This window comes from Halichoerus grypus, chromosome 13, assembly GCF_964656455.1.
Source record: "Halichoerus grypus chromosome 13, mHalGry1.hap1.1, whole genome shotgun sequence".
NCBI classification, from domain to species: domain Eukaryota; kingdom Metazoa; phylum Chordata; class Mammalia; order Carnivora; family Phocidae; genus Halichoerus; species Halichoerus grypus.
The window spans coordinates 46,175,217-46,199,627 of NC_135724.1; the positions used below are offsets into that span (position 1 = coordinate 46,175,217).

The 24,411-nt window shown below is 38.0% G+C and overlaps 1 protein-coding gene across 5 annotated transcripts in view; it reads left to right on the top strand.

The window, feature by feature from the left end:
• The window catches only part of OSBPL1A (oxysterol binding protein like 1A), a 220,197-nt gene that overhangs the window by 33,801 nt on the left and 161,985 nt on the right, over positions 1–24,411 (top strand). For 3 of the 5 annotated variants that reach the window (XM_078060491.1, XM_078060494.1, XM_078060492.1), the window contains exons 5-8: positions 10,624–10,735; positions 15,768–15,785; positions 16,130–16,215; positions 17,361–17,505. In XM_078060491.1, the coding sequence (XP_077916617.1) occupies positions 10,624–10,735; positions 15,768–15,785; positions 16,130–16,215; positions 17,361–17,505 (361 nt within the window). The remainder of the gene's footprint in view (positions 1–10,623; positions 10,736–15,767; positions 15,786–16,129; positions 16,216–17,360; positions 17,506–24,411) is intronic. The other 2 variants (XM_078060493.1, XM_078060495.1) reach the window with 1 other exon arrangement.

Sequence of the window (24,411 nt, forward strand, 5' to 3'; positions counted from 1 at the left end):
TTACTGGAGATCTGAGAAGGCCCTGCCCTTCCTAAGCTTGGGGTTTCCACACTTGTTCATTTATTGTCAAAACTGGATCAGGGAATACTGAGAGACACCTAAGTGTATCATTTGCATGCCAGATATACTCCATTTCCCCATTGTGTATAGTCCTTCTGATGTTCAAGTTCAGTTACCTCTGCTAAAATGGTGACTCTTCTTGCCTCTCCTTTGATACAGGAGCTGAGTGTTCAGGCACCCTTTCTCCTCTCCTGGCATATGGATCAGAGCATTACCCTTAGGTGTGGATTCTGCTGCCCCAGAACCTGAAGAAGCCAGTCAGGCATTGTGCTTCCTTCTCTGGTTTGGGAAGTGCAAGATGGAATAATTTGTTCTTTACTTTGGAGACAATGTCCTGGCATTACCCAGACCACTGAACCTTTAAAAAGTTACTAACATGGCATAGTCCCTGAATTCATCCTAAGATTTATTTTCTACTTCCTGGAGCATTATGTCTTACCAAGGCTTTCAACATTCTAGTCTCTTCTTACTCATCTGGTTCTATTAACATGATGTCATTGGTAAAGTAGACCAGTGTGATGGTCTGCAGGATGGCCAAATGGCTCTGAGGCAAAACTGTAAATGTATACTTTGTCTATGAGATTAAAAACCGGTTTTGATCTTTTTTCCTAATCGGGAAAGACAAGAATACATATGTCAGATTAGTTGCTGTGTCCTGTGTCCTTAGGTAGTATTAACTTGCTCTGGCAAAGAAAGCATGTTTTGCAGAGTGGCTATCATTGGGGCTATTTGAATTTATGAAAGTCCACTGTCATCCTCTACATTCTATCTGGTTTTTGTAGTGTTAGACTGGTGAATTAAATGGAAATATGATAGGGACCATCAGCTCTACATTCTGAGGTTTTCTGTTTGTTTTTAAAGTAGGCTCCATGCCCATTGAGGAGCCCAGTGTGGGGCTTGAACTCACGACCCTGAGATTAAGGCCTGAGCTGAGATCAAGAGTCAGATACTTTACCCGACTGAGCCACCCAGGTGCCCCTGCATTCTGAGGTTTTTAAAGATGGCACTGATTTCTGCCATTCCAACCCATATGGAATATTAGTTTTGATTTATCTTGGCCATGGGGTGGGGGAGGGCAATTTTAGCCCTTTCATTTGGCCCTTACCCTATAAACCAAGGAAACCATATGAAACTTTGCCAACAACTAAGTGTGTCTCTTCCAATTATGTATTCATGGACTGGGGCGGGGGTGACTACTGGATGTGATTATGGACCCAGTGCATGCACTGTGAGCCAGACCTGGGCCAAGGTTTCATTTATTATCTCACCCTCCTGTATGTCCCCTTTCTAAGTGAGGAGCCAGGTGACACTTTGGGCCTCTTGGCATCAGTGTCAACTTGAACCTTATACCTAACAATTCCTGAAATGTTCGGATATTCTCCTTTCCCCAGTGTAGTTACTTGAGTAAATTGTCATTAGTACCTTTGGGAATAGTCTAGGAAATTCATTGCTGTGTACATTTGGTTTGCTGTTGCAAAATCTCCTTCCAGAATCTGGTCTCTCCTTTAATAGTTTTCAGTCCAAAATTGACTCAGTTCCAAAAACTGGACCAGTTGTCATGACTTCTTCAGCGACTGTTTTCAGCTTCTGACCATTCATCATTGACTTTTTTGATGGTATGAATTGTTTTTACTTGGATAGTTCCTAGCAGCATAGACAAAGCAGTGGCCCACTATAGATGTCAAAAAGCCAGAAATGCCACTGCAGAGAGTAGAAGGTTTTAAATAAGCAGCTTGCTAGATTGGACATAGTACATAAGATCATACTGGATGATTTTGTGCCTGGAAGGCCTTAGAGGATACATCATTTACCAAAGCGGGAAGAAATGACTGGTGGAAAGGGCACCCACGATCGTCGAGAACCTTATTGAAGATTATCCTCTGAAGTCTAGGGCTGCCATTAGGAAATGACATTGGTTTCACTGATGGTTCACTGATGGCAGTAGGATATGCAGTGTGTCATAGGACCTTGAAACATTAGAGGCCTGGAGGTGGCACCTAAACAGAAGCCAGGTGGATGCAATTATAGTACTGAGCAGTGAGTTCAGAGGGGCAAGGTCAGGAGGACTGGCCTGCAGAGAGTTATGGAAATGGCTAACAACATGGCATTCCTGAGGGCAAATTACATGGGTGTATGGTAGCAGATACTACTTTTGTCTTTTTTTTTTTTTTTTGCTTTTTTACTCGTTTTTGCTGGATTGAGAAGCTACCACATCATACAAATTCTTCTGTAGCTTAATACACATTTGTTAGGCTGACATCATCCCACAGCCACTGGGTGCTTAGTTCTGTTTCTTCTTTTTTCTGTCCCATTCCTCTTCCTCTCTCCACTTTTTCCTCTTAGGTCAATAGAGATTAGCCAAATACTGTTTTCAGGTTTACTGATCTTTCCTGACCAGTGTCCTGATGTCTACTGATACCATCGAAGGCATCCTTATTTCTGTTACTGTGACTTTTATTTCTAGCATTTTCCTTTATGTATGTAGTCCACCTTTTCCACTAGACCTTTTAATGTAATAATCATAGTTATTTTAAGTTCTCTGATCATTTCAACATCTTGGTCATTTCTGTGTCATTCTGTTGATCACTTTGTCTCTCTTGACAGTCTCTCTTGACACTTTCCTGTTCTTTTGTGTGGTGACTTTTCATGGAATGTTAAACTGTGTGTAAGCTAGTAGAGACAGAGGTAAATAGTGCTGGGCCTAGAAATGGGTATACCTCTTAATGTGGGAGGTTGAATCAGTCTAGTCTAGGGTAGATCTGAGCTTGGGTTTTTTTGTTGCCATGGTTACCTTCAATGCACCACTGGCTTCAAATTTCTGTTTCCAAATTCAGTATTGCCTCTACATAAGTTGCAGGCTGATTTTTCTGGAGGGGTTTTTTTTTTTTTTTTTTTTGATGTTCCTGCTTCACCCTAAGCTTTTGGTCTTCCTAGTGTGCCTTAGCGTTTCTCTCCATTCTGTTGCTTCTCCCCTATTAATGGACTACTCTTGCTTGTTCTCAGTACTTGCTAGTCTTGGGGTGAGAGGAGGAGACAGAGTGAGTTGCATTGTCCTGGTCCAGCCTTCATCTTAGGCCTTGTGTCCTTGCTTAAAGGACAGGGGCTTCTTAGATGGTTCTTCATCAGTGATCCTGCTCCTCCAGTAACAGTAGACCTTTCATGGCATGGATCCTTGATTGTTTCCTGTCCCTCTCCTTGGTTGAAAGGATTTTCACTGTGCTTTGAGGATAAAAGATTTGCTGCCCTTCTCACAGCAGTGTTATTCTTTAAGGAATAACATAAGGCAGAAAGGCTTGCTTGGGGTTTTATGCCTTTTCTGCAGCAGCAGCAGCTCCCTCCTTTGGGCCTGCACCACTGAGGGTAAGGCTTTCTCTGGTCACCTGCCTGAACCTCAATCTCCCCCCCCCCTTTTTTTTTAAAGCACCAGGAGGAGTCTGCAGGTGGGTATGAGTTTCCCTTATACCTGTGGTTCACAGAGGTTCTGTGTTCTCATGGTAGTGTTTCAGCCTGTAGCACTTCATTAAAAATTTCAGCTGAATTTATCTGCATGTTTGGCAATCCCTGTCTTACTGCCATACCTACCATGGGTGAGCCAGTGCTTATTCTGGGGCAGTTTCCTTAGATTTTACTGTAGGCATATCTCAAAGATACTGCGGGTTTGTTTCCAGGCAACTTCAATAAAGCAAATATAACAACAAAGTAAGTCACATGAACTTTTTGGTATCCTAATGCTTATAAAATTTACATTTACACTGTAGTCCATTAAGTGTGCAATAGCATTATGTCTAACGAAACAATCTTTATACTTTAAAAGTACCGTATTGCTAAAAAATGCTAACCATCATCTGAGCTTTTAGTGAGTCATAATCTTTTTGTTGGTGGGGTTCTGACCTCCATGTTGATGGTGATTGCTGAGGGTTGGGATGGCTGTGGCATTTTCTTAAAATAGAACAAAATGAATTTTCCCACATGGATGAACTCTTCCTTTCATGAACCATTTCTCTGTAGCATGTGATGCTGTTTGGTAGCATTTTACCCACAGTAGAATTTCTTTCAAAATTAGAGTCAATCCTCTCAAACCCTGCCCTCATTAAGTTTAATATTCTAGACCTTTTGTTATTTCAACAATCTTTACAGCATCTTCCCCAGGAGTAGATTCCATCTCAAGAAACCACTCTCTTTGCTCATCCATAAGAAGAAACTCTTCACCTGTGAAAATTCTATCACGAGCTTGAAGCAATTCAGTCACATCTTCAGACTCCACTTCTAATGCTGGTTCTCTTGCTGTTTCCACCACATCTGCAGGGACTTCCTCCACTGAAGTCTGGAACCCCTCAAAGTCAGCCATGAAGGCTGGAATCACCTTCTTCCAAACTCATATTACTGTTGCTAGTATTTTGGCTGCTTCTTTTGAATCGCAAATGTTCTTAATGGCATCTAGAATGGTGAGCCCTTTTCAGAAGGTTTTCAATTTACTCTGCTCAGATCAATGAAAGGAATCACTGTGGCAGCTATGGCCTTATGAAATGTATTTTTTAAGTCCTAAGACCTGAAAGTTGAAATTACTCCTTGATCCATGGACTGAATAGATGTTGTGTTATCAGGCATGAAAACAACCTCAGTTTCATTGTACATCCTCCTCAAAGCTCTTGGGTAACCAGGTGCATTGTCAATGAGCAATAATATTTTGAAAGGAATCTTTTTTTCTGAGCAGTGGGTCTCAAATATTTAAGCTCAGTGGGCTTAAAATATTTAGTCAACCATTTGAAAGGAATCTTTTTTTCTGAGTAGTGTCTCTCAAATATTTAAGCTCAGTGGGCTTAAAATATTTAGTCAACCATTTGTAAACAGACGTAGTGTCATCTAGGCTTTGTTGTTCCATTTCTAGAGCACAGGCAGAGCAGATTTAACATAATTCTTAAGGGCCCTAGGATTTTCAGAATGGTAAATGAACATTGGCTTCACTTAAAGTCACCAGCTGCAGTAGCCCCTAACAGGAGAGGCAGCCTGTCCTTTGAAGCTTTGAAGCCAGACATTGACTTCTTTCTAGCTGTGAAAGTCTAGATGGCATCTTCTTCCAAAATAAGGCTATTTCATCTAGATTAGAAATTAGTTGTTTAGTGCAACCACCCTCATTAATGATCTTAGAGCTTCTGGATCACTGGCTGCAGCTTTTCCATCAGCACTTGCTGCTTCATCTTGCACTTTGATGTCATGGAGGCGGCTTCTTTCCTTAAACCATCCTCTGCTAGCATCAGAATTTTCTCCTGCAGCTTCCTCACCTCTCTCAACCTTCACAGAATTGGAGAGAGTCTGGATTAGGCTTTGGCTTAAGGGAATTAAGGCTTTGGTTTGGTCTTCTATTCAAACCACTCAAACTTTCTCCATCTCAGCAATAAGGCTGTTTCACTTTCTTATCACTCTGTATTCATTGGAGTAACAATTTCCTTCAAGAACTTTTCCTTGTTCTCACAACTTGGCTGTTAGGCCCGAGAGCCTGGCTTTCAGCCTGCCTCAGCTGTGGACATGCCTTCCTCACTAAATTTAATCATTTCTGACTTTTGATTTAAAGCGAGAGATGTGTGACTCTTTCTTTCACTTGAATGAACATTTAGAGGTCATCGTAGAGTTACTAATTGGCCTAAATTCAATATTGTGTCTCAGGGACTAGGGAGGCCCCAGGAGACAAAGATGGGGAATGGCTGGTCACTGGAGCAGTCAGAGCACACCCAACATTTATTGATAAGTTTGCTTTCTTCTGTGGGCATGGTTCATGGTGCCCCAAACCTGATCAAATATAATAATAATGAAAAGGTTTGAAATAAAGCGAGAATTAGCAAAATATAACACAGAAACATAAAGTAAGTTAGTGCTGTTGGAAAAATGGTTCTGATGGACTTGGATGCAGGATTGCCATGAACCTTCAACTTGTGTTAAACAAAAAAACAAAAACAAAGAAAAAGATCTGCGAAGTCCAATAAAACATGATATGCCTGTGGTTGGTTGCTATGCCATCTCAGTTCTCTGGGTTCAGACAAAGTAATCGTTTTGTAGGTTATCTGTTTTTTCCTCTTTTTTTAAATTAGAAGGGGATATGATGCATTTTGTAGCTTTCTAAATCCCACGTGGAATTTGCAAGTCCCAGTTAATTTATGAAACAGGCTTTTCTTGTGGCAATTTCAGAGACCGTGTGGTACCTAAGTGTTCAGTTACGTTGATCATGTGTCTGTGCCTTACATGTAGCGGTTAATGTTTAGCACATCTTAGCAATCTTTAAGGGGCGACTGGGTGGCTCAGTTGGTTGAGCATCCAACTCTTGGTTTTGGCTCAGGTCATGATCTCATGGGTGGTGGGATTGAACCCCACTCAGCGTGGCTCAGCATGGAGTCTGCTTGAAATTCTCTATCCCTCTGTCCCTCCCACTTGTGCTCACGTGCTCTTGCTCTCTCTCAAATCTTTTTTAAAGAAAAAAAAAAATCTTTAAGACTTTGTGAGTTGCTTCTTTAAAAAAAAATCTGCACATGGCTGTGCATGTGCATTTCTATTCAGTTTTATCTTTTTGGAATTCCAGGTGACCAGTTAAAAGACCTTCATGACTGATTCTCTAATTCCTTTATCTTTTTTTCACCTATATTCCCTCTTAGGTATCTCAACCTGACCCCCCATTCTTTGAAAGATATCTTCAAATCCATCTTCCAATCTTTCTATTGAATATTTAATTTGCTGTTAATTTTTAAGGTCCTTTATTTTTCTGAATGTCCCTTTTTGAAGCCTTCGTTTCTCATTTACAAGGAAATATCTCCTTTTTCTGAGGACATTATAGTTCTTTTTAAGGTTTTCTTTGTTTTTGTCTCAAGTTTTTTTTTCCTTCTGTCTTGATCTTTGTCCTTTGTGCTGATCAGGTCTCAAATCTCCAGTTGTAATTGGCTATCAATTCATGTTTAAGAATGACATTTCTCAAAACTTGTAGAGGTTCAGTAAGCATGAATAGGACTTGCTGACTTGTAGGCTTCATTGTACAGTGAACTTTGTTGAATTTGTAGTGTGTTTTTGTACCTTTTTCGTGATGTTTTCATATAAGTGTATATAGCACATAATGACCTCTGTGCCTCAGATTTCCCATCTTTAAAAAGAGGTGTTATAATAGTACCTACCATATAGGATTTTTGTGAAAATTTAAATGAGTTAATAAAAGTAAAACTTTTAGAACAGTGGTACATAGTAAATGTTAATTATCTGGTATTATTATGTCTTTCATTTGTTTAGAAATAATTGTTTTTTAAAACATAAATCTAGCCTTATATTTGCTCTAAGTTTATTATGATCTTAGGAAATCATGCATCATTTTTCAGAGGAACTTCTGTTGATATTTTTCAGTAAAAATTTAGATTTTGGGGGCACCTGGGTGGTTCAGTCGGGTAAGGTGTCTGCCTTCGGCTCAGGTCATGATTCCAGGGCCTTTGGATCGAGCCGTGCGTTGGGTTCCCTGCTCAGCAGGGACATAAACGAAAAGATGTGTACTTTAGATGGGCAAATTGTATAGCATATGAAATCTCAAAGTTGCTTAAAAAATGATTAGGGTTGGGGCGCCTGGGTGGCTCAGTCATTAAGCGTCTGCCTTCGGCTCAGGTCATGATCCCAGAGTCCTGGGATCAAGCCCCACATCGGGCTCCCTGCTCAGCAGGAAGCCTGCTTCTCCCTCTCCCCCTGCTTGTGTTCCCTCTCTTGCTGTGTCTCTCTCTGTCAAATAAATACAATCTTTAAAAAGATTAGGGTTATTCTAGTCTGGTACCACATGGCACATTTAAGTTAAGGAATGTTATTTCTCAACCTATTTAATACCTCATCTAACAGATGAAACACTTGGAAAATGTCCATATCCAGATTATGTCTTTAGGCCCTCACCACAGTTTTGATTACTGTAGGTTTGAGGTAAATTTTGAAATCAGGCTGTGTGAGATCTCCAACTTACTTTTTTTTCTCCTAATGCTGTTTGGCTCTTCAGGGTCTCTTGAGATGGTGAGAGTCCATATGAATTGTAGGATGGGATTTCTATTTCTGGAAAAAGTATCATGGGGATTTAATAGGTATTGCAGTAAATCTATAGACTGTTTTGGGTGGTGTTCACATCTTAATATTAAGTCTTAAGTCTTACTGTCTGTGAGCACTAGATGTCTTCCCACTTACGCCATTTTTTAATTTCCTTCAGCCGTGTTTTATAGTTTGTGTACAAGTCTTTTGCCTCCATAGTTGAGTTTACTGCTAAGCATTTTATTTCTTTTGATGCCATTGTAAATGGAATTGTTTTTCTTAGTTTTGTTTTCTGATTGTTCATTTTATCTTTGCCCAATTTTAAATTGGGCTGTCTTGGGCGCCTGGGTGGCTCAGTTGGTTAAGCGACTGCCTTTGGCTCAGGTCATGATCCTGGAGTCCCAGGATCGAGTCCCACATCGGGCTCCCTGCTCAGCAGGGGGTCTGCTTCTCCCTCTGCCCTCTTCCCTCTCGTGCTCTCTGTCTCTCATTCTCTCTCTCTCAAATAAATAAATAAAATCTTTAAAAATAAATAAATTAAATAAATAAATAAATTGGGCTGTCTCTTTGAGTTGTAAAAGTTCTTTTTCTGGATACAGGTCCTTTATCTGATACATGATTTGTAAATATTTTCTATCATTCTGTGTGTTGTTTTACTTTACTAGTATGAAAACATTTCTCCCAAAAGTGCTACCCTAAAGATGATAGCAAATGCTAAGGTTTTATTAGAATTCACTTTATTAAAATATTAACCATTTTTCTATTCTTAAATGTGGTAATATATTTTATAGAATAACATTCAGCTGTGAAAAGTATATAGACTATTACATAGATACTATATAATATGGTGGAAAATACATGATATATTAGGTAAAAGGTATAACAAAAGCAACTGTCATATGAATAAAATTATGTTTAAAGAAAGCCTCAGGGGTGCCTGGGTGGTTCATTCTTAGTTAAGTGTCCGACTCTTGGTTTAGGCTTGTGGTAATCTCATGGGTTGTGAGATTGAGCCCTGTGACGGGCTCCACACTGAGCAGGGTGCTTGAAGATTCTCTCCCTCTGCCCCTTCCCCCATTTGTGCTTTCTCTCTCTCTAAAATGAATACATATTAAAAAGTCTCAAACTAATGCATAGGAAAGTAATTAGAAAGAAATACACCAAAATGTTTATAGTGACTAGGACAATGAGTATTTTGTTTTCTACTTTATGTATTTTTTAGATTGTATTTAGGCATTTCTTAGTACAAAAAAATTTTTGGAAAGAACATAGGAAATTTTTCGACCCAAAGGAAATATGTAACTCATGGGAAAACGTAACATGTAATGACACAGGATATCACTTCCTATGTATCTGTGCACAATCAACATGACAGAAAAGCACTGTGTTTCATTCATCTTGCCCTCATGTAGAACGAAAGCAGACGTGTTACCACCGTCCCGTCCCTGAGTGCTATACATTCCAGTAAACTTAAACATCAAATCTCTAATAATCTCCTGCAAATCTGCATTCTTCTGCATTTCTCCTGCCCTGTTAAGTTGTATAAATGAACTGCACGCCAGTGATACTGGACTTACATACATTACCAATTAGCTTGAAATTTATAAAAGCATTTAACTGCTTAGAGTAAATATGAATGATACAGTTTCTTTGTTGAATATTTACTTGAAATCGTTTGCTTCATTATAAACCATTCTTTTGGTGGTATATCCTATCAGTCTATATCACATCAGAAGATGTTCTATATCTTAAATCAGATTTTGAAAAAAAATAATTTCCCCAACAGACCTAGATTTTTTTAAACAGGCATTGTAGGAATAATGTTAAATGTATTATCAGCTATAATTTTAATAATGGCTTTATTAACTTATACATTTAGTTTAACTACATGAACCAATTTGGTAAAACAGATGATTTACTTAAAAAATCAATTATAGAAGTTGTTTCTGTTAACTGTGGATTGGCAATTGTTTAGGCAATCATCAGTTATTACAGTTAGTTGAATTGTAGTACAGTCGACCCTTGAACGACACGGGTGAGGGGCGCTGAGCCCCACACAGTTGAAAATTTACATGTAACTTTGGCTCCCCCAAAACTTAACTACTAATAGCCTACTGTTGACTGGAAGCCTTACCAATAACATAAACAGTTAATCAACACGTATTTTGTATGTTACATGTATTATATACTCTATCCTTACAATAAAGGAAGCTAGAGAAAAGACCGTGTTACTAAGAAAATCATAAGAGAAAATACACTTAACAGTACTGTGTTGTATTTATTTAGAAAATCTGCATATAAGTGGACCTACAGTGTTCAAACCTGTGTTGTACAAGTGTGGGCTGTATTGAGTTTACTGTAGTTCCTTACTATATTCACCTACTGTACACATAACTGATGTGCTTAAATCACAGATTCCTATGGTACTTGTTTCTGTTATAGAAGCTTGATAGTAATTAGTAATTTGGAAAAGGGCTATAATACAATAAAGTCTTAGTTTAATAGCTAAAAACAGTTTCTCTGCTTTTTTAGGAGTTGGTAATGCTTCTTTTAGAATATAATGCAGATGCTACTGTTGTTAATGGGAGTGGACAGACAGCAAAAGAAGTCACTTATGACAAAGAAATCAGAAACATGCTTGAAGGTAAATATTATGGATCTTAACATAAATATCATTTACTTTAATGATAGGCAAGGTCCAGAATATAAATAGAAATAGCTTCTGGGATGCCAAAATAGACTACATTGAACTTATACTCTAAAGATAATATGATCTTGGAGTCCTTGATCAGACACAAAATTATTTTGAGTTTCCTCACAGCTTTAAAACTTAAACAGATTTTTAAAACTTGTCATAATGTTGTATGATCAAATCTTCAACAAAATTAGAAGTAGAAAATGAGAGACATGAGAAGAAATATGGCTAGTGGGCTGCAGAAGCATCATGATGAAGTGCAGGACAGAGAAGCCGTGAGAGGTACAGCTATTGGGAGCTATTTGATGTTGGGGAAGACCGTTCTGGCCAGTTCCATTATCCTGATGACTGCATTGAAGTACAATGGCCCACAGTAATTTCTTGATGGATCAGCATCATTGCTAGGAACTTCAGATATTAAATTGTGTTAAATAAGATATGAATCTGCAGTAACTCAGAGCAGTTTCTCTAAGATAGAATAAAACATATTTTGATGCTTACATTGGGAAACTCTCATATGTTAGGCTATCCTCTGAATGGCCACAGCTTTGCTGTAATTAATTTTGGTAGTATTTTTATGCTAGAAAAGATTTCTTACTTTCTACTTCATAATAAAAAGCATGTATCTTGTGTTTCTTTGCTTTGCAATTCAGAGAAAGGCAAGATAATTTTGTATCTAAAGGGTATTTATTTCTTAATTATTATTTTTTTTTGATGTAGTGTTCCAGGATTCATTGTTTACGTATAACGCCCAGGGCTCCATTCAGTACGTGCCCTCTTTAATACCCATCAATTTAATTATTATTTTTAACTATGTAAAAACCAGTATCTTTTTACGACTTTCCAGTTGTCCTTGAAAACTAAAATATTCTCGTTTTCCCATTAAAATGATGTTTGCTTGTTAGACATCCTTAAGTCACTGTCTTAAGTCACTCTTGGCTTTAAAATAAAACCATTTCATTTAAAATGAATAAGCATATCAACATAAAACATCTTCTGTAAGGCTCTGTATTATGTGATGTTTTTGGGAGATTGCACATATTAGATGTGATCCTGCCCTTTAGTATATTGTGATCTAAGTGGGAGGATGAGGTCCTGTTCTTGACCATCTCCTGTCATTTTATTTTATTATTTTAAGTAATCTCTGCGCTCAACATGGGGCTCAAACTCATGACCCTGAGAAGAAGAATTGTATGCTCTGCTGACTGAGCCAGTGGGGCGCCATTGTCCTGTTGTTTTAATTGTAACAAGATGAGAACCTGAAACTGAGGTTTTCCTGACAGAGTGGAATGTTAGTTTAGCCTGACAAGTTGATATTTAGTGGGGGCTGATCATAAAGACATGTTCTACTGACTCCCCAAAACCCAAATCCACTAAGGACAAGGGTTTAGTTGACTTACAGACATTATGATTTGTCAGCTAATAAGGTGCTAGCCTGGGAAATGGAAGTAGAAACTTAATTGATTCTGCTCTGATGAGATCACCTTGGCCAGATATAATTTGTGCATATCACCTTAAATGGGTCAGACTTCAGGGAATGCATCTAACAGCCCTCCAAGACTATAGGTAGAACAGAAACAACATGGTAGGGTAATGCACTAGAGACAGGAACTTTCACAACAAAATCACACTCAAGTATCTAAAGAACTGTTACATTGTAATCTTATCTGTGGCAGACCAGAGCTAGGTTGACCCGAGATGACAGAGTGCCTAGGAGTTAATTTTTGGGTCTTGTGTATTGTAGTAATGTCTTGGGTTGCATTTCAAGGAGTAGTGAGTTCATGTGATTGGAGTTACTTGGACAAGGGTAGATGACTACTTGTCACGCACTAGAGAGGAATACCTTCTTCTACATACCATTTGTCTTTGATTTTATTTTGAGAAATTTCTAACCTACAGGAGAGTTTCAAGAATAGTACAACAAGCACTTATAAATCCTTCACTTAGACTCACCAATCATTAACATTTCGCCCCATCTGGCTTATCCTTTTATATATTATTTAATGTTGTTTATTTACTTTTAATTTTTTGCAGAACTATTTGGGAGTAATTTATAGACAGTAATACCTTAGCTCTAAGTATTTCAGTATGTATCCTTTAAGAATAAGGATATCTTCTTACATAATCACAATATAGTGACCAATTTCAGAAAATTTAACATTATTATAATATAGTTTATATTCAGATTTTTGTCAATTGCCCAAATAATGTCCTTTGTAGAAATTTTCCCCCAATCCAGAATCTCTCATAGTGTTGTCACATTACTTTAGTCTCCTTTATCTGAATAATTCCTTAGCCTTTGCCCTTATGATCTTGACCTTTTTGAAGAGGAAGGCAATTGTAGAATTATTTATAGAATGTCTGGGTTTTTTTTTTTCTTTTCATATAATGAGATTCAGGATATGCATTTTTGCCAGGAATGGTGAGGTGGTATCCTTTACCAGTGCATCACATTAGGATACATGATGTCATTTTGTTCTATTACTGGTAATGTTATCGCTCATAACTCAGATTGAAACTAATATAACAGTGTATGTCAACTATACTTCAAAAAAAAAATTTGGAAAAAATATATTAATTCATTAAATCCTCATAACTATGCTATGAAGTAGGTGTTACTATTATCCTGATCGTACAGATGAAGAAACTGAGGCACTAAGCAGTTAAGGAATTAAACCAAGGTCACACAGCTGGAAATAGAGGAGCTGGGATTTCAACTTGTGCAGGCTGGTTCCAGAGACCATGCTCTTATTACTACTCTAACCTGCTTCTTAAACCACACTTGGCAGGGAAAGAGAACAGCAGGCAATCTGATTTCAGAGACTGGAATATGTAATAAGGTCTCTTTTTGCTAGATTTTAATTCTGTTCTGGCTTATAAAAAAGAAGCAATTTCATAGAAAGGCTCAGTAATCTCACTTCAAACATGCGCACAAAATCCTGGTGCCAAGGCTGCACTAACATTGTCCACGGTAAAGGTACTTCCTCCCTTTGTAAGTAATAATCTGTGGTAAGAAAAATGTAAATTTCCAGTTTACCAATAATCTTTTATTTTTATTTTTTTAACCAAATCTCTTAATCATTGATTTTTAACCTTAATAATTCTTGCCTTGAACCATTTATTACTATGGAGATTGCAAAATGGTGATTTTCTTTTGTCAATGAAGTACATTTGCCAGGTTCTTGCCTGCATTTCAAATATATTACTATTTCACTTACCCTCTGCATGTATATAAGTGTGTTGTTAGGATGGAGTTAGACTTCATGATCTCTGCATCCTTATTAACTCTGGATACAGATTCAAAAGAAAAATAGTTTATTGTCATATGAAAATTTATAGGACAAATAATTTTTTGAATGGAATATTTCCTTTAAAAACACTTATTGAGGTGTAAAATAGATGTATAAAAGTATACATCATTAATGTACAGCTCATTGTTTTCACAAACAGAACACATCAATGTAAACATCAGGAAACAGAATGTTACCCGCACTCTAGAAGCCTCACTTCCCCAACTGGAACTTTTCCTTTTCATTGGCTGGATCAATAATCTTTCAGTGTCCTTAATGAGCACAGGACAAGAACATATGCACGGTTTTCAACTCCAAATCCCCATTTTCCTTCAGTTATGCACCTAGGCAATGTAGAAAGAAACACTAGGGTGCCCTTCACCTCCTTTCCCTAAAGTCTAGAACCAACATGATTAAGCATTTATTTGATTATTCACCAAATATTTATTGGCCAAATATGCATTGAGCCAGACACGGTCATAAATGCCTAGGATACACAGAAGAGTAAGAACAGTATCTGACTGCAAGAATGACTGAGGGGATAAATGACAGCTCTGAGTAGTACATGTAATAGTAGAGGCATGTACAACAGGGATCGGGATGTGACTGTTCTCAGAGCTCACAGTCCAGTAGCCAGAGGACCAGTAAGAGGAAACATTGAAGAGCGTGAACCCCAGCAAAAGTTGGAGCCATTGAGAGCCTATGCAGAGGCTTGGGTGCCTTCCTCTGAGATGGGGAGGGAGTCTGGGTGTGGAAATAAAAACGTGAGAATAGAAGATAATGGTACATTAGGAATGTTAGTCATTTCTTTAAACTAGTTCCAGCTATTGCCATATTCAAGATAGTGTTTCCCCAGTCCCTTGGCTCCCCAACCTGCTTTTTTGTTCATGACTTGACTTCGGCCAGGAAGACCTGAGAAACCTTTTGTAGTTACTCCCTTGCAGCCTTGGCACCAGGATTTTGTGCGCATGTTTGAAGTGAGATTACTGAGCCTTTCTATGAAATTGCTTCTTTTTTATAAGCCAGAACAGAATTAAAATCTAGCAAAAAGAGACCTTATTACATATTCCAGTCTCTGAAATCAGATTGCCTGTTGTTCTCTTTCCCTGCCAAGTGTGGTTTAAGGAGCAGGTTAGAGTAGTAATAAGAGCATGGTCTCTGGAACCAGCCTGCACAAGTTGAAATCCCAGCTCCTCTATTTCCAGCTGTGTGACCTTGGTTTAATTCCTTAACTGCTTAGTGCCTCAGTTTCTTCATCTGTACGATCAGGATAATAGTAACACCTACTTCATAGCATAGTTATGAGGATTTAATGAATTAATATATTTTTTCCAAATTTTCTTTTGAAGTATAGTTGACATACACTGTTATATTAGTTTCAGGTGTACAACATAGTGATTTGACAATTTTATATGTTACACATTGCTCACCGTGATAAGTATAGTTATCTGTCACCATATAAGGTTATTACAATAATGACTCTATATGGTATATTTTTTCATCTCTGTGACTTATTTTATAACTGGAAGCTATTTTTAAAGTGCTTTGAATAGCACTTCGCGTATAGTAAGTGCTATAAAATATGTTAAAATAAATCTTACGTGAAAGTATATAAGTATATATAAATCTACTTATTTATATGGTTTGTACATCTTCCTACCAGTGCTATTTCTTATTGTTACTTTTCACAGATTCTAAGGTTCTGGAAGGTATGAATGCTACTCCCCAATATATCTACCTTTCCAAGGCAGATATGTAATAGTATTTCAGCATGCAAAAGTAAGTCATAATTATTTGTGATGGATATTGTAGTAAGATACTTAAAGGCCTCTGAATTGAAAACATAAATTCATTTGAACCTGAAAGAAGTTTGAACTCTGTTATCTGAAATGTAAGGCAATGAGAATAACAATAAAGTCTTTAACTGCATTTGAATTATAATACAAAACATTGTGACTTTTTTACCCCAGATCGCTTTATTCATACATCTTTGTAATGATTTTGCTATAGGAATCTAACTAGAAGTAGAGTAACATGTACTTTCCTTTCACAGCTGTAGAAAGGACTCAACAAAGAAAGCTTGAAGAAGAACTCTTGGCAGCAGCGAGAGAAGGCAGAACAGCAGAACTCATAGCTCTGGTAAAACAGCAACAACAACGTGTACTCTTTACCTTTCAGGAAAATTTTAACTTAATGTTAACTTCATAATTTAGTCAAATTATGGGACCAAAATACTGGAGATTATAATAATAGTACAAACATTCTTAAGTATCTAAAAACACTTGGCATAATTATAGTTTAAGCAGGATACATTGTAATGATTATATTTTTCTCTGAATTTATTTACATCCCCACCCCCTACTGAAAACCTGATGGATTAAGAAACTGAGTTTTCAAGGCAAATACTTAATGTAAGGATAATTTTTTCCAGAGTAAGCCGATTTAAAATTGAAACAATATGTAGGATCCAATAAAGGAACAAGTTTCTCTAATTTTGATAAGCAATTTCTGAAAGGTGTGCTACACTTTTAGAAAGTAACATATAAAGAAGGGACAATACTTGGGAATATTTATATCATGTTAGAACAGACTGAAAACTTTACCCATTTTTTTTTTTCCTTTTGGAGACCTACTTTCTAGTTTCCATTTCCCGCATAGACTCATTAAACATGAAACCAAATTTGTTCTAAATTCAAGACTGAAGCATTGCCATTTGCTTTAAAGTTATTTCAACTCATTTGAAAAGGCCTCTTTGGTTTCCAAGTAAAGTGCCTCAAACATTTTTTAAGCTTTGTGAAATGGAGACTATGTAAAGAAGTTTTTAAAGCAGTCATTTGGGAACAACAAATTCCGTAGAACTTTAACATTTATACATTTAACATTTATGAGTTTAACTCTTCTGAATGACTGCCTATGGGAGACTGGTTTGTATTTTTGCTGTCCCAAGTATGAATCACAAGACTGGTAGAAGGGAGCAAATCTTAGTGAAATCTTAATGTCCAGGGGTGGGTGGGGTGACATTGGTGTAGTGCGTGGTGTCTCTGGTCACGGGAATGTGGGGCCTGAGCTTTCCTGGCACCTCGAGGACAAACATGGGGAGTGACATGGATTTGCTGGTTTAGTGAGCAAGAAGTTCCTGACCATCTAGCTTCCTAGAGCTCTGGTGTTCATCAGCTTCTATAGTTTGAGGGCACCCCTGAACATGCAGTTATACCTTAATGTGTTTTATGGGAGGAAGTCTATCTTTCATGTGTAATTCTGCATTGCATTTTTTCATTCGTTAGCTCAACAGGCCCAATCCTCCTGATGTTAATTGTTCGGATCAGTTAGGAAATACACCCTTGCATTGTGCAGCTTACCGGGCTCATAAGCAGTGTGCCTTAAAGCTTCTGAAAAGTGGAGCAGACCCAAATCTGAAGAACAAAAATGGTAAGCATGTCGGTAAAAGCCATTGTTGGTCATTTGGAAGCTATAAAAATAAGTCAGTGCCATATAAAATTGCTTTGTTTTAATATCCACCCTTTGTTAAACTATATGGCTCCTACTTAATTTTGAAGTCAAGGCATTCACACAAAAGAAAAAAACTTACTGGGCGCCTGGGTGGCTCAGTTGGTTAAGCGACTGCCTTCGGCTCAGGTCATGATCCTGGAGTCCCTGGATCGAGTCCCGCATCGGGCTCCCTGCTCAGCGGGGAGTCTGCTTCTCCCTCTGACCCTCCCCCCCTCATGTGCTCTCTCTCTCTCTCTCATTCTCTGTGTCTCAAATAAATAAATAAAATCTTTAAAAAAAAAAAAAAAAAAAAAAAAAAAAGAAAAAAACTTACTAATTTGCTTCCTAGTTTAAGAGTTAACTGTTGAATAATACCTATTCCATAGGGGGCTGTAATGATTAAAATAGGTCTCCCCCCTCTCGAGGGAAAGAGAATATAGTTGATTCTCATTATTTAAGATAGTTATGTTCTGCCAAGTTGTTGTGAACAGAGAATTAATGAATACTGAGCCATTGGTCCTAGGGGGAATATGGAGTTACGTTCTTGAAAGCCTCTGGTCACAACATTTTTATACTGATTAATATATAACTTTATTTTGTGTGTATTTCTGTTTTAAAACACTTTAATATATATTGTTAATTCATGAACATAGAGCTTATGCCAACAGCACTATCACTCATGCCTGAGCAGAGTTTGTCTAATATATTCTCCATAAAGCACATCATAGCTCTCTTGCTCTTAGGAACATTAGATAACAATTCAGTGCCATGTTTGGTGGCCAGTTTCAACAGTGAAACCACCAACAAAAAGCAAAAATACTGAAAACGTGGCAGTACTAGATAGACTGTGATAGGGACATTTGTTTACTGTGTGAGAGCTGAAACAAGAAGGCAGAGTGCCACCTTGTTCTACCTCAGCTGGGAACATGAGAAGACTCAAATTTTTCACCACTTGGGATTTGCCTGTGAATGACCAAGAAATTGCTGTAAGTATTGATTTTGGGGTTGCAAATTTTAGCAATAGGCACAAATGCAAGTATGGAATGTACAGGTAATAAGTTTCAACTCTACATGCATGACAGTATCAGAGATGGGATCATATAACCACAAGAGAAGCTACAAAAGGTGTCCTGGGTATTCAAAGGGGGAACATTGCATTAGGGCCATTCACTTTTAAGGATGCTTCCCTCCCCTCTGCCTACCACCAAACCTGGATTAGGACTTGACTTGGCAGTGGTCCACCAGGACCCTCTTTTCACCTCCGTCTTTGCCAAAATCATACTCCATGATAATTGCTGACTTCCGTAGTTGCATCCCATGAGACTGAATTCCTAAAGGCAGAGCTAATACCTTACTGTCTGGTTTACCTGGGATCTATAGTAATGTACAGCACATGACACCTTCTACATGTTGCATGTTTGTTGAAGGCTTAAGTAATTAGAAATGGCTTCATGAAGGAATAGATATTTAGTATAGACTGAAGTCCTAGTAGGATTTTTTTTTTAATCCTCTCTAAATACCTGTATCTCTAACAAAAGGCCCCACTCATATTTTTTTCTTTTTAAACATAAACAGAATCTCATTAAATTTTGGAAAGGGTATTCTAAGCAGAGAGAAGATTATGACAAAGGCATGAAGGTAAAAAAATTCAAGTCAAGTTTAGGTGACATCCTCATTTTGGTATATCCACACATGTAAAGGGGAGCAGTACTAGGTAATCCTATAAATGCAGATTAGGCTTGCATAGTGGAAAGCCTTAAGATGCCAGATCATTTTGCCCCTTAATTTGGAAGTTCAGGGGACCATGATAAAGAAATAGGTGAGCAGTGGAGAGATGAAGTACTTTAAAAAGATTAATGTGGTTACAGTATCTAGGATGGGTTGTGACAGAACCAAGACTATAGGGAGGGGTCAGTAGGACCATTGGAGTGGTCTTAGGTGAGAGGTAATTAGGGCCTGAACTTTTATTGACCTCGATAGGAGTAGAAAGGAAAAAGAAAATTAATGATAGAATTTTCTGCTCTCCTCCCTTCCTTTGTCCTTTATGCTATAGACTGGCATTAACCAATAGATACATAATGAGAGCCACATATGTAATTTTAAGTTTTCTAGTAGGCACATTTAAAAAGTAAAAAGAAACCAATGAAATTAATTTTAATAATCTATTTTATTTAAAACAGTATATCCAAAAACCATGTCAACATGTAATCAGTGAAAAATAGTGAGATTTTACATCTCCTTTTTGATATTAAGTCTTTGAAATCTGGTGTGTATTTTGCACTTAACAGCACATCTCAGTTTGAATTAGCCACATTTCAAGTACTGCATAGCTACATGTGATTAGTGTCCACTGTATTGGACATAAACAGCTCTAGACATACCAAACTGTTTGAGTCTCTGGTTAACCATGCTGTTCCTACCCTGCCTGTGCTCTTCTCCCTGACAGAAATGCCCTTTTCATGCTTGTCTGTGTGGTAAACCCTAGTCTCATTTTAAAAGTTAGCTCAAATTGTCTTCCCCAGAGAGGCTTTCCCTGTATCTCTAGGATAGATATAGGTTCTTCCTGGAATCGAAGAAGAGAAACCAGGGGATAGAGAAGGGGAAACACTCAGGAGATGTGAGGGAAATATCAGTTCCATGGAAGCCAAAGGAAGAGCTAAAATGTGGAATAAAGGGGTAGGGTGTATTTGTTGTCATGCGCAACTTACACTGAAGAAGATAGATATTTAGACACTGTGGAATTCAGTGACTCAGTGCCCAGAGTTCCTTTCTGAAAGAGTAGTGTCCACTGGGTAGTTGAGCAACAGCAAGGTTAGGGGTTAAGGAATGAGTAGGCAATGAGGAAGCAGAGGTAGCGCTACTCATCTGCTTCTTTGCAATATTTGAGAACAGAAGGAATGGTTTCATGGCCAAGGAGAAGATTTTTTAGGCAGAGAGATTTAAGCATGTTTTTAAAGTTAAGGAGGATTAACGCAATAGAAAAGGAGCTTGATGATTTAATTGTGGCAGTTAGAAAATGTAACTTTAAAAAAATGCAATGCTTTGGTAATGGCAAAAAAACAAAAACACCATGTTCCAATTGAAGGATATAAAAGACCTAAAAATGGAGAAACCTATGATGTTTTTGGGGAAAAAACTAAAAATCAAAAAGCTAACAGTTCTCTCCAAATTAATTCAAAGCAATCCCAGCCAGAATCCTCAAAGGGTTTTCATAGGACTTGATTACCTGACTCTCATTTCTATAGAAAAGTCCAGGGCAGTGAATTTTAAAATGGAAGAGAAGCAGGGGGTTTGTCCTGCTGGATAAAAAGACTAATTCTGAACCTATTGGAAGTAAAACATTCATTTATTCAACAAATACTTAGTGTTTATGTGCTAGATACTGTTCCAGGAACTAGGGATCTAGAGCAGTGAAAAAAAAAAAAACAAACAAATCCCTGCTTTCGGGGAGCTTACATTCTAATAGGAGAGAGCCAATAAAAAGCCAACATTATGTCAGATGAGATCAGTGCCTAGGAGAGGGGGAAAAAGGCAAGGAAGGAGGAATTGGGAGTGTGTTGGGTATATCGAGGATTGCTGCTTTATGAAAGGTGGCAGGAAAAGCTCTGTGAGAATGATAATTAAGACTTGAAGCAATGTCAATATCTAGGCAATGAGGATGGTCCTAGGCAGCAGATGTGGGGGGTGTATGTGATGTCTGTCATGAAAAGCAAGGAGACCAGTTTGTCCAGAGTAAAGTGAGGGGAGAGTGGTTGGAGGAGGAGGTTAAAGAGGCATTGGGAACTGCATGGTGAAAGGCCTTGTGGGTTATCATAAGAATTGTGGCTCTTACTCTTTGTGAGATGGGAAGATGTGGGAGGGCTTAGAATGCAGCAGTGATGTGATCAGACTTAGGTTCTAAAAAATGGTCACTGATTGTTGTGAGAATAAATCCTAGGAAGACAAGGAGGAGAAAGGGAAGCAGTTAGGCTATTGGAATAATCTGGTGAGAGGATATTGACTTGGATCAGGATAGTGGCCATACAAATGGTTGTAAATGTTTGGATTTTTTTTTTTTTTTTTTTTTTTTACATAATTTGAAGGCAGAGTGGTCAGGGTTTTCTGATGGCTGGGATATGTGAGGTATGAGAAAAAGACAGGAATCGAGGGCGACTTTACAGTCTTTCAGCTGAGGACCTGGAAAAAGGGAATTTCCAGTTGCGGAGTAGGGTAAGACTGCAGGGAAGGGTAGGCTAGCGTAGCAATGGCTGAGAATTAGGAGTTTGGTTTTTAAGGTGTTGAAAATTTGAAATCCTATTCTACAATCCAAGTGAGATGTCAGAAATAGAAGTTTGTGCTTAGGAGAGATCTCTGGGTGGAGATATAAATTTGGGAATTGTCAGCATATAGAGTTAGTAAGGGGATGGATAAGATCACTTAGATCTTGGGGGCACCTGGGTGGCTCAGTCATTAAGCGTCTGCCTTCGGCTCAGGTCATGGTCCCAGGGTCCTGGGATCAAGCCCCGCATCGGGCTCCCTGCTCGGCGGGAAGCCTGCTTCTCCCTCTCCCACTCCCCCTGCTTGTGTTCCCTCTCTCGCTGTGTCTCTCTCTGTCAAATGGATAAAATCTTAAAAAAAAAAAAAAAAAAAAGATCACTTAAATCTTGGTATAGTTCAGGGTAGATGAAGATGAACAGACCAGATAGTTTGGAAATTAAAACATGTACATATGGGAACTTGATAGATGACAAAGGTGGCATGAAAAGTGGATGAGGAAAGAACTGAGTAAATAATGCCAGGGCAATTAGTTATCCATATAGATACACATGCGAGATACACATATGTCACATATACACCATGTGTGTGGGATGTGTATATATGTATCTTGCATATATGTGATTATGGAGGCAGATATCTGCCATAATATGCTGTCTGCAAGCTGGAGAACCAGGAAAGCTGATGGTGTAATTCAGTCTGAACACCTGAGACCAGGAAGGCCACCAGTGCAAGTCCTCGAGTCCAAAGGCTGAAGAATCAGGAGCTCTATGTCAGAGGGCAGAAAGAGAAGGATGTCTCAGCTCAAGAAGTGACAGAATTCATTCTTCTTCTGCCTTTAGGCCCTCAATAGATTGGATGATGCCCACCCACATTGGTGAGGGCAGATCTTCTTTACTCAGTCCACGGATTCAAAAGCTAATCTCATCCAGAAACACCCTCACAGGCAGACCCAAAAATAATGTTTTATCAGCTTTCGGGGCATCTCTTTAGCCTGTTTAGGTTGACACACAAAATTAACCATCACATAACCTAATTTCAGGACTGTGTGATATGGTATAAAGATACATAGATTTGTAGAACAGGAGCGAGTCTAGACAGCAACCTATATATAGAGAGAATTGATTTTTGATGAAGGTGTCAAGGCAATCAGTGGAGAAAGGATTATTCATTTTTTGAATGTTGAGTTTTATAAGTTTTTTATATATTTTGGATTCTGACCGTTTCTCAGATGTGGCATTTGCAGATACCTTCTTCCATTCTGTAGGTTTAGTTTTGTTGATTGTTTCCTTCGCTGTGCAGAAGCTTTTTATTTTGATGTAGTCCCAGTAGTTTATTTTTGCTCGTTTCCCTTGCCTCAGGAGACATAACTAGAAATAAGTTGCTATGGCTGATGTCAAAGAAGTTACTGCCTGTGCTCTCTTCTAGAATTTTTATGGTTTCAGGTCTCACATTTTAAGTCTTTAATCCATTTTGAGTTTATTTTTGTGTATGGTGTAAGAAAGTGGTCCCATTTCATTCTTTTGCATGTTGCTGTCCAGTTTTCCCAATACCATTTGTTGAAGAGACATTCTTTTTCCTATTGTATATCCTTTCCTGCTTTGTTGAAGATTAATCGACCATATAATTGTGGGTTCATTTCTGGGTTTTCTATTCTGTTCTGTTGATATATGTGTCTGTTTTTTGTGCCAGTACCATACTCTTTTGATTACTACATCTTTATAACTTGAAGTCCAGAATTGTGGTGCCTCCAGCTTTTTATTTTTCAATATTGCTTTGGCTATGCAGGGTCTTTTGTGGTTCCAAACAAATTTTAAGATTGTTCTAGCTCTGTGAAAAATGCTGTTGGTATTTTGACAGGGAATGCATTAAATGTGTAGATTGCTTTGGGTAGTATAGACATTTTAACAATATTCTTCCAATCCATGAGCATGGAATGTCTGTTTCTTTGTGTCATCTTCAGGTTCTTTCATCAGTGTTATATAGCTTTATTCCTGGATATCTTACTGCTTTTGGTGCAATTGTAAATGGGAGCGAATCCCTAATTTCTCTTTAGGCTGCTTCATTATTGATGTATAGAAATGTAACAGATTTCTGTATGTTGATTTTATATCCTGCAACTTTACTGCATTTGTTTATCAGTTCTAGCAGTTTTTTTTAGTAGAGTCTTTAAGGTTTTCTATGTATATAGTATCATGTCATCTGCAAATAGTGCAAGTTTGACTTCTTCCTTGCCAATTTGGATGCCTTTTATTTGTTTTTGTTGTCTGATTGCTGTGGCTAGGACTTCCAGGACTGTGTAAATAAAAGTGCTGAGAGTGGACATCCCTGTCTTGTTCCTTACCATCAAGAAAACTCTCAATATTTCCCTATTTAGGATATTAGCTGTGGGTTTTTCATATATAGCCTTTCTTATGTTGAGGTAGGTTCCCTCTAAACCTACTTTGTTGAGGATTTTTATCGTGAATGGATGTTGTATTTTGTCAAATGTTCTTCTGCATCTATTGAAACGATCATATGATTCTTATCCTTTCTTTTACTAATGTGATGTATCATGTTGATTTGCAAATATTGAACTACCCTTGCAAACCC